The sequence below is a fragment of the Miscanthus floridulus genome, chromosome 11 (assembly GCF_019320115.1).
Source record: "Miscanthus floridulus cultivar M001 chromosome 11, ASM1932011v1, whole genome shotgun sequence".
In the NCBI taxonomy this organism is placed as follows: domain Eukaryota; kingdom Viridiplantae; phylum Streptophyta; class Magnoliopsida; order Poales; family Poaceae; genus Miscanthus; species Miscanthus floridulus.
Genome location: NC_089590.1, coordinates 37,830,373 through 37,841,325, shown reverse-complemented (window position 1 = coordinate 37,841,325; position 10,953 = coordinate 37,830,373). Strand labels below are relative to the sequence as shown.

The 10,953-nt window shown below is 46.6% G+C and overlaps 1 protein-coding gene across 4 annotated transcripts; it reads left to right on the top strand.

Annotated features, from left to right (window-relative positions):
- The first annotated feature begins 7,782 nt into the window (after positions 1 to 7,782).
- On the top strand, positions 7,783 to 10,953 carry LOC136492992 (trihelix transcription factor ASR3-like). Of its 4 annotated transcripts, none has more exons than XM_066489021.1 (3): positions 7,783 to 8,823; positions 9,359 to 9,406; positions 10,501 to 10,953. In XM_066489021.1, exons 1-3 carry the CDS (start codon positions 8,175 to 8,177, stop codon positions 10,788 to 10,790), a joined length of 987 nt encoding a protein of 328 aa, XP_066345118.1. In that variant the 5' UTR covers positions 7,783 to 8,174; the 3' UTR covers positions 10,791 to 10,953. The 4 variants fall into 4 exon arrangements, with proteins under 4 accessions (XP_066345118.1, XP_066345117.1, XP_066345116.1 ...); XM_066489020.1 differs by having other exon boundaries at positions 10,498 to 10,953; XM_066489019.1 differs by having other exon boundaries at positions 7,788 to 8,883.

Here is a 10,953-nt window from a genome sequence, read left to right as displayed (position 1 = left end):
AGTTTATCATATTTTTCTTTAAGCTCTTTCTTAGAAGATTTGAGCTCCTTGAGTTTGGATGACATAGCTTCATTTGCTTCTCTAAGCTCAACACTAGCCTTTTCGGTTATGTCACATTTAGCTAAAAGTGAGTCATTCTTAAGTTCTAGCTTTTTATTTTTAGCTCTTGTCTTTCTAATGATCTTAATATATTGGTTAAGCAACTTGACAAGATCATCATACGAAGGTGATTCAAATTCATCATCACTATCATTATCATCATTGCTAGCATGATCATCACCACTACTATCATCATCATTTGATACATTTCGTTCACCCTTGGCCATAAGGCATAGGTGTGTAGAGGATGGTGGTGGTGGTGTTGGTGAAGATGATGAAGAGTCAATCATAATAGCGGCCACCTTCTCATTCTCACTATCATCATTGGATGAGCAACTTGATGAATCAATATCCATGAGCCAATCACCGATGATGTATGCCTTGACATTTTTCTTCTTCTTGTGGAAATCCTTCTTCTTGCCATTAAATTTGACACCGTTCTTGTTGAGCTTGTTCCAACGGTAAGCTGGATCCGCAATGTACTTTGGCCCCATCATATGGAGGCCACTCTCCAGGGTTCTAGAAAGGCATGAAGCGGAGGCTCCATGTGTGCACAAGCGTGTCGACACTGAACTCGTAAGGTATCCTGCTCTCGATATTATAGTTACGATGCCTAGCTGCTGTCACCAAATGAGAACATAGAAAGTGGTACTACCTTGGTTTACCACAAGTGCATGTGAAATCTTGGAGGATTACCACATGCATCCTCCACTCTCGGACCTCATCGTCGGATGTTGTACCGCCCATATGTTTGACCTGATAAGTCCTTGTGGCATGGTAAAAACATGTAACCTCATGTGTGCCAGCCCTTTCATTTGCCTTCTCTAGGTGTGCCTTTGGTTTCAGAGCCCATATCTCTCCATCACTCTGCAACTTCAATGCATGGGCATGTCTATCGTTGAACCAGGCAACAAGCTTGTAGATGGTGAATTGAATGATTGCATTCACGGGCATACCACGTATCCCTAATAGCAACTTATTGAAAGACTCCACCATGTTGCTACACTAAAACTTGTACCTCCATCCACCGGTGTCGTGAGCTTTTGTCCATTTCTCCAAATCCTTCATAAACCTGTGAGCCATTGTCTACCTTTTGCATTTGATGCGGTTCTGACCTGCTCCAACTTTTTCTGAAAGTAGTTGTCCTCAAGCTGTCGAGCAACCTCCTAGAACAGATCAAAGTTATCCTTCACACCATCCTTCCGGAGTAGATTCTCGGCAAGGTGCCGAGTACACCAATGATGGTGCAAAGGTGCATACCCCTCTATCTGCTCTCGCACGTCATTAAGTATGCCCTAGTGCCTATCAGATATGATGCCAACCTCTCTACCAGGCCCAACCACATGTATCCAAACTAGCCTCAAGAACCATCCCTAACTATTATTGTTCTCCTTCTCAACCAAAGCAAATGCCAAAGGAACCAACTTGTTGTTTACGTCATAGGATATGGCTATAAGAACTGTGCCCTGGTATTTGCCAATTAAGAACATACTATCAATGGAGAAGACAGGACGACAGTGCCTAAAAGCCTCGACACATTGAGAAAAGCATCAGAAAGCACGGAAGAATATCTGCCTCACATCCTTCCATGCATTTGGTTTTGAGATGTACTCATAATGCATGCCTAGATTCACCGCTTTGATTGCATTGAAAAGTACTGGCAGCTGCTCATAACCATCCTCCCAGTCCTCATATATCATCTTCCACGCTGACTGCTTAGCCCTCCAAGCTTTACCATAAGTTATCACATAACCTCTATACAACGCCTCAACGGTCTTGATAATTGTCCTAACCTTCATGTTGGGTTCTCCCTGCAATATTCCCATCAACCGCTTGGCAATGAGGGTAGATGTCAACTGTTGATGCTTCAGTGTCAGCACATGGTCAGCACAATTGTGTGGCTCGACAACTTTTGTGATCTTCCACTTTCCGGTGACCTTTTACTTCCTTGCACAAACCCTCCATGAACAGCGTTCCTTGTCACACACAACTATGTAATGGCACTCCGCATATGAATGCAAGACCTTGTAAGGTCTCTTTCGTATCACTGCAAATGCCTGCAACCATCTCTTTAATGCACGGAGGTCCTTAAATACCCTACCCTTCTCAATTACCATGTTAGGGCCAGCCCCAGGAGCTTCTAGGAGCTCATCATCATGTCCTTCTACACACACCTGATCGGAATGAGCAAGATCGCTGAACTCATGAACTCTTGGATCACGACGGCCGAGAAAGATACACCTCAGTATCTCAACATCACTCTCTGTCAGCTCTCAAACAGGGTGATCATCATTAGAATCAAGAGCCATTGCCATCTCATATGACTTCGAATCATTCATAATTTCAATACTATTGGAGCCACGGAATCCATCTCCACAATGCACTTGCGTAGCAACAGTGGGCACATCCACATTGTCAGGAATGTCTCCTACAACAAAAGTAGCAAAATGAGGAAAGAATGAAAAATGGATGTAAGGAAGGGGGTAAGCTCCCAATAACCATGCGGATAAGACACTTACTCGGATGATTCTGTGTCAAAGGGATCTCATAAGGAGGATCTACCACAACATCATGAGTTTGACAAGCATCCCCAACTAGCTCATTGGGGGCAGATTGAGCATCGGGAATGGTAGGTGCAACCTCCACATCCATATCAGGTTCTAGAATGGGAGGGTCGAAGTGTGTCCGCTGACCCATTGGTGGGGAAAACCCATGAGGCATGGGATCAACTAACACCCAACGCACAATCACGTTTAAACTTTGGAACTGGCACTTCATAGCCGATCTCACATGGTTCTCCCACTGGTCTGCACACCGATCTCACATAGTTTCTTAGGATGTTGGGAGGGGAACCTAGGTGAAGTACACCCTCCACTGTGATGCCACCATCATCATCAGCTCCATGGCAATGTAGCTCCTCCCGAGCTCTTGCAACCAACTCACTAAATGAAGGTTTCTTATTGAATAACACAGGCACGCTTTACATGTCAACAAACTCAATATATCCACAGCGATCTCTTTCCACGGTGCCTCCATGATATATGCTCACTAGGTTGTACATCTAGTAGTTCAAACAAAAATTGAAATACAGCTTGTTTACTCCAAAGTAGCTGCTATATAGTACCTCTCTAATACATACTAACCAACTACACCCTAAGTATATAAATACAATCTATTAACTACATAGCTAAATCCTACCTAAATAACTATGTCACTAGCTATCTAATAACTATATCTATGTACCTATGTCACTAGCTATCTAACTATATTTATCTAACTATATCTATCTCACTAACTAAATTAACTACCTACATCATCAAATTTACTAGAAACTACCAAATAATCAAAGTAGCACTATAATTCAAGCTAACTAAGTACCTACATTGCATATTAAAAAATTTTACCTGTCTAATTCAATGCAACGAACAGAGCACACGACGTTGGAGGCGAACAGAGCTCTGGCGGTTGTTGTGGCCTTGCAGCAGGACACCAGCCCCTCCCCTATGGGCGAGGAGGGGTAGGCTCGCGGACGTCGGAGCAGGGCCCGTGGTCGTGGCCAGGCGGAGCAGGATGGGGATGCAACGTAGACGTGGATGTGGGGACCGGAGCAGGACGGGGATGCGGAGGATGGGATCGACAGCGAGGTCGCGCTGCACTGGGAGCAGGGGCTGTGTCGCAGCCGGGGTCACCGGAGGGAGCGCCTATGCGGGCGGCGAACGTGGCGAGCCGGGACGGACGAGGCGACGTGAGCGGGCTGGGGCCGCGGGTGGCCAGGATGGCGGGGGTCGGCGCGCGGCGGACGCGGGATGCCCGAGGCTCCGCGCAGCGAGGCGGCACGAGCAGGCTAGGTCCACGGGCGGCTGGCACGACAGGGGCCAGCGAGGGCGCGAGCCGGGAGAGGTGGCACGCGGCGGGCGCGGGACAGCCGGGGCTCCGCGTGGCGAGGTGGCACGAGCAGGCTGGAGCCGTGGGCGGCCGGTACGGCGGGGGGCGGGAGGGTGGTGTGCGGCGGGCGCGGGACGGCCAGGGCTCCGTACGGCGGCGGGCGCGGCGGTGTGGCAGCGGTGGCGGTGCCCTGGCTCGGGAGCGGTAGAGAGAGAGGAAGAGGCAAAGGAGAAGGTTAAGACAGGGTACGGCGCCAATGATCTTGGCATCAAGCTCGGCGCCAAGATCTACGGCGTCAAGGTGGCTGCCAAGTCACCGCCACGTCTGCGTCGACGCCTATGTCAGCTCAAGACCTAGGCGTCAAACCCTTTGGCGCCGAGACGTATAAGCTCGGTGCCACCTATGATGGCGCCGAGATAAGGGTTCAGATTTTAAAAGAATACCTCCAGGAGCATATTTATGAAAAACTTTCAAAAGAAGAGCCAAAATAATAAAAATTTCGGTCGGGGAGTGGACGGACGCAGCGCAACGCAACCCAACCCACCATGGGTGTGCTCGTGCCCTTGTGGTTCTTGCGTGTACGGAACCCGTCCGGCGGCCTCGTTTAGTCCTCATCGGTCTAATGAACCACGTGCCAGTTTTTAGCTTATCATCGTCTCGCTCTCTGTTTTGTTTAGGATGGACAAACGACTTGTTAGTTCTTAGCTAGAGTCCGGCCAGCGCTGGCTGGGACTCAAGCCTTCGTTTTGGCTAGTGGTGAAAATGGGACGAATGTTTTCCGATATCTGTCCGTTTCAGAAATAAAAGGTCAAACCCCTACATGGATAGCTCGTGTCCGAGTCCAAACGTTTAATATATGTATCCTATCCGAATCAAATACTAAAAATTGGATTTCTGATATGTATATAAGATATATATCAATATCTTATGCATTTAGCATGATTCATATCCGGTTTCGAGATAGAAGAAAAAATATAGGATAGGATGCAGGATCCCTGATATCCATCTGTATCCAATCCGATTTCATCCTAACATTTGCTCCTAGTCATCATTTAGTCAAGTAATATGGGCTTGTTTGGTTGTGGATTTGTTGTAGCTGTCTGTCCCACGGATCACTCCTAAGCATTGGATGTTCTACGCCTACTACACTGTCTCAGGGTCCTAACCAAACAGCCTCTATACGTGTGTGCTACCTATGTTTAATGTGTCGTGGATTAGCATTTGTGCTTTGTCAAACTTAAGCAGATGTGGTAAATGGCTTCATTCGCTTTAGATTTTGGAAAAAAAATCCACTTTGCCTCCCCAACTTTCACAAAAGTAAGCTTTTCCTCCCTCAAATCTAACCAGAAGTAGTTCCTCCCTCTTATCTCAAAACCGATCACATCACCTCCATGGTTGTTTCCTGGGTGGTTTTTCTTTTATGTTTATTTTAGCTGAATCTTTGAAAAATCTTAGTAAATCACAGAAAAATCGTTAAATGGAAAATTCACTTGTATTGGACTCCACATGAGTAGATCTACACAGTGAACATATGATATGATATATTTTAGTACAAAGTTTTTCCTGTAATTTTAGATCTATGTTTTTCTATAATTAATTTGTGGTTGCAGTGTCCAATTGTAGTGATTTTTTATGGTAGGCTAATCATTGAATGCCTGAGATGTAACAAAAATTTCATCCTCGTTGAATCATATATGCTGAAATAAACATAAAAGAAAAGAAAAGAAAAAACACTGAGAAAAACAGCTATGGAGGTTATGTGATCAGTTTTGAAAGATGAGGAAAGCTTTTTTTCTTAGATTTTTGTTGTTGTGGTTGCGGCTGCAGCAAACCTGGTACTAGAGCCGTAAACGATTCATGTTTTTGATCCTATCTGCCATGCATATGGATGTGACTTTTTTCCATGGAGAAAACACTCTATAGCTTTAGAGTTGATCCTCGTTGGCCGTGTCTCTACTGTTATTCAAGTACTCTTTTATTCTTTTTTCTTTTTACATAGCGTATTAGGGTTGTTTTAAATTAAATATTTTTAGATATGACTATCAATTTAATATATATATATATATATATGTTAACAACACAATATTTATTTTTTTATATGTATCATGAGAAATACTTGTACAACATATAGTTTACATGTTTTGAAATTATATGTTTAAAAAAATAATGATCAAAGTTACAAATGCTCGACTTAGAACGAATCTATTACGACAAGTAAAAAAAAAGAAAGAAGTAAAACATAGGAAAGACAATATAGGGTTCTCTTTCCTTCAGTTTTCATTTACCTGTTATCAACCTTTTATTTCTATTATATTGTTTTTATTTTATAAATATAAGTTCATATATATTTCAAAGTATATAACACTAGCGAGGTACATTGGACGAAGAAACATACGAGATGAAAAGTTAAAGTATGTAAAAAACGCAAATAGGCACTGGCTAAAGTTTATTTAGACAAAAGAAATCAGAAGTTTATGCCCCTCGATTTCCTCACTGAGAATTGAGAAAGTCATTTTATTATAGAGAAGTGGCGCTGTATATAGGTTGGCCTTAACAGCGACCTGACATATCCACACCGCGTCCCTGATTGCCTTATCCGGACCCGAGTCGTCCGCAAGCAAGCAATTCCGGCTACGCAAGAAACGAACGCCATTTCGATTTGGATACGATACCTACATTCTGGTGGGGCTATTAGTTGGACGACGTTATCGTGCGACGGGTGGAACGCGCGCCGCCCGCCGCCGTCGCCGCTCACCGCCCTGCCGTGACGCAGTAGGGTCTCGTCGAAGCTCCACAGCCATGAGTTCCGGCGAGACCCTATTGCACCGGCGGGGCCTCCTCCTTCCACTCCCCCCGTAGCTGCCCTGGTTCCGCCCCGACCTGACTTCGACTACCTCCTCTGCCATCCACTCTGGCGGCGTCATCATCACCTCTGCCTTGCCTCTGTTTCCTCTGTTCCCACCGTCGGACCGTCCTACCTCCCCCGAGCCCCTTCTAAATTCGCTGAAGATGAAGAAGAAGAGGGACGTCGCGGCGGCCGTGGTCGCGTGCTGACGAGCGAGCACAACCACACGCAGGATAGAGTTTGCGCTATTAGTTGCTACTACTACACTGCCAAAGTGACAACAAATAATACAGAAGGTGCGATGTCATCCTAGATCTCACAATCTGGTGCCCGAGAGTACAATATTTTGTCGTAGGATGCCGGCAGGGCAGCCAATCTTAAAATTTCTAAATACCAACATTTCTTCCTACTTCAGGGTTTTCCATGTAATAACTAAATGATGCCAAACCAATAGTTGAAATTGTCAGGGACATGACATCCAAATCTTCTTCTTTTTTGTGGTACTTACCATGTATTTAGTCCAAACAGACCCTAATGCAGAAACATACGAAAGAGGCTAAAAAAAGCTCCCAGCTTGAAATCCACACAAAATATTCGCCCCTAGATTAAAGAGATCAGGAAAAGGCTGAGGCCTGTTTATTTCGCTGAAAAAACAAGCCGAAATACTGCTCTGGACTGATTTATTGTGAGAGAAAAACATTGTTCCAGCTAAAAAAACAATATAAGCTAAAAAGTACAGATTATAAGACAAACGAACAGACCTGAGTGTCGAGGTCACAACAGTGCCCACACCCACGCACTGTTCCCCACGCTACTACTGCTGAAAAATTGAGACGGTGTAGGTTAGCTAGCTAGGCCTCCAACACCTACCCTGGCCCCTGTTGCTGTTGGAGCCCCCACTTGCTAATTCTTCCTCCCTATAATAAATAAATAAACAAATCTCCAAGCCTTCCTCCTCATCTCCTAATCACTCACACTCATTACTTGCCTGTAGCTTTTCCTTAATCCACTTGTCAAACCCTTGCAAGCTGCAAACCACTCCCTGCCTTTTTCTTCTCCTTCTTCTCTTCTCTACTCTAGTCTTTGGTTTGGGAATTGGGATGAGAGGAGAGGAGAGGAGAGGAGAGGAAAGGAACCTCCACTAACCAACCCTTAACCAAAGTCCTTAACCCTGATCAGTTCGTTGGCTCCCTCCTAATCCCCCACGCCATTTCCGGTGGTCCCTCCCTCCCTCCCTCCGCCCTGCTGCTGCGTCTCTGTTGCCCAGCTAGCTGCACCGGTTCTTTTCGGGGGGCCAAGGCCAAGGAGCGAGACCTCGCCGTCGCCGTACGTGAGCCGGGGCGGCATGTCAAACGCCGGCGAGGCCAGCAGAGGTGTGGGAACGGGCCGGGGGTCGCGGCTGCCGCGGTGGACGCGGCAGGAGATACTGGTGCTCATCGAGGGGAAGCGGGTGGTGGAGAGGAGCGGCCGCGGCCGCGGCCGGGGCCGGGTACGGGGAGCCGAGGGCGCCAGCGCGGAGCCGACCAAGTGGGCGGCGGTGGCGGAGTACTGCCGGCGCCACGGCGTGGACCGCGGCCCCGTGCAGTGCCGCAAGCGCTGGAGCAACCTCGCCGGCGACTACAAGAAGATCTGGGAGTGGGAGCGCGGGTACGCCGCCAGGAAGGAGGCCTCGTTCTGGGCCATGCGCAACGACGCGCGCCGGGAGAGGCGGCTTCCGGGCTTCTTCGACCGCGAGGTCTACGACATCCTCGAGGGCCGTGGCACCGCCGGGAATGCGGTTGCGGCGGTGCTGGAGGACGTGGAGGAAGGCAAGGAGGAGGAGGGGAAGGCGGTGCTTCACACTGCTGGCCGCGGGGTCCAAGGGAGCGGGCTCTTCTCCTCGTCTGAGGACGAGGATGACCAAGAAGACGACGCGGCCACGCCAAGTCCGACGCCGACACCGACGCCGGCGCAGACACCGGCGCCAGCTGCGGTGGCCGTGCCGATCCCCGCCGGTGAGCAAGCTGTTCCGTTCTTCCTTGAAATGGCGCGTGCCTCCTCTCTTTCAGTGCACGGTGAGCCCTTTTGTTCCCTTTTTACTGCTGCTTCTTGGCGTCAAATTGTCACCTTTTCTGCGTGGAAGAGTTTCAACTCGTGTCTTTTAATGCTTTCCGCGTGCAATGAACATGCTTTCCTTGAGCAATTGCGCTTCTTGGAGGTTTCCTTGCTCATAAAAAAAACTTTTTCATGGTTCTGAATTGATGAACCATTTCTTCATTCCTTTTGGGAAACGCCGCAGAATTTTGACTGAAACTGGCTGAAAAACACTATTCTAGCTGAATTGTTGTGAGAGAAAAATATTGTTCCGACTGAAAAAAGAAGCCGAACAAACCGAATATGGGTACCGAACGGGGCCCAAGCTGAAAGCATGCACAAATTTCCGTTATTCTTCGCTTTAGTTTCCTTTTTGTCAGTTGGATGCACTTTGGTACTCCTATTTGGATTGTTACTTGCCTTACAAAGCTTTGCATTCTGCTGTTCTGGTTACAGTTACAGAGAAGACAACTGGTGTGCCCAGGCATGCGAGCTCCGAGCAAGGTACTCCGCAGAGACTTTTTACTGTTCCATTGGTTTGGTGTGATCGGCCATAGCCTAGTGCAGAAACAAAGCTTAATTAGAAACAGTTGCGCCAATTCACTTCATGCCGTTTTAAATTTTAATCCAGAGGCTCTAATAATCATGCAATGAAAATCCAGCAATTCCAAGCAGAACAAAAGTCGTTTGAGGCTGCCATTTCTCATGCGTTTAAGATTGCAAAACACAGCTTACCTAGTTACCTTTTCTCTTTGTGAACAACCTTGTGCTGTTTGAAAGCTGTATGGGACTTCTGAAATTATCGAACTCTTCATGGCACAATATATAATTTACCAAGTTTGAGATTATAAAAAAGAATTGTGTAAACATCAAGTAGTGCTGACTCAGAATCAATGCTCACAAAAGCAATATGTTGACTGGGGTAGCTAATACCCAAGAACTGAAGGTATCAGTTACTTACATGTGATCCCCCACTCCCATTGTATTTGTACCTGGTTGTTAAATCCCATTACCGTGTAGACACGTGGAGATTTGAGAAACATCCATATCTTCTACATACTATTTCCAATTTTTTTGAATGATTCTGAAATGATGGAGGAGCAACTTCACCAGATCTTCTTACAGGAGAGTATCCTAAAACCATTTCAGCATATAGGAGGGCATTGAAGCAGCAGATTACCTAAACTTTAGAACTCATATATTTCTTTAGGGTTAAGGGGAGAGGGCTGGTTTCAGCCTTTCAGGATCTCCATTAAAAATAATAGGAAATGAGGCAGGACATCTGCAGCAACTCCTAAAATGCTAGTTTTAAGATATAGGAGATTGGATGGATAGGAGATCTGGTGGAGATGATCTAAGGACTGTTCCTTCCTATTCAGTCTTTTCTCTTCAAATGATCATTACCTTCTAAATTGTAACACGCACAAAAATAATCAACTAATACAATTTCCACTTGAATCAAACGGTCCAGACATAGTTATACCATCAGACATTCTCACATGCAACCCAGAACAAAATAACGGCAGTAGAATTCACATGATAAAGCTTCAGAAGTTCAGGTTTCATACCTAACAACCATCCATGTTTCCAAACAGCAGGCACATCAAAAGAAAAGCAGACGGAGCAGATCACCGAGGACTCGCCAGTGCAGTGCGGGCAGAAGAGGCAGCGCAGCGACGACAATGATTCCGGAAGAGCCACGACCAGCCTGCAGGGGCAGCTGGTTGAGATCCTAGACCGGAGCAGTCAGATGGTGGCGGCGCAGCTAGAGGCGCAGAACATCAACAGCCGACTGGACAGGGAGCAGAGGAAGGACCAAGTGAGCAGCCTGCTTGGTGTGCTTGACAAGGTGGCTGATGCCCTCTACAGAATTGCTGATAAGCTGTAGCCGCCACTGTGTCTTGAGCACAGTAAATAATCGCTGCAAGAATGTACAGATTGATACAGGTTCTTGGCGTCCTGTTGTTATTGTGGATTGGTTCTGAAATTTGGTCAGAAACCTGAAATGGGATGCCCTATTTTTTAACCCATGTCCGCCTATGTTGTCTCAA

What these genes read in the sequence shown, in the direction of transcription:
- LOC136492992 (XM_066489018.1), top strand. Translation starts at nt 8,175, where the DNA reads ATGTCAAACGCCGGCGAGGCCAGCAGAGGTGTGGGAACGGGCCGGGGG. An exon ending in CTCCTCTCTTTCAGTGCACG is followed by an intron (nt 8,884 to 9,358) that starts GTGAGCCCTTTT and finishes TTCTGGTTACAG; the next exon opens with TTACAGAGAAGACAACTGGT. An exon ending in GCATGCGAGCTCCGAGCAAG is followed by an intron (nt 9,407 to 10,497) that starts GTACTCCGCAGA and finishes GTTTCCAAACAG; the next exon opens with CAGGCACATCAAAAGAAAAG.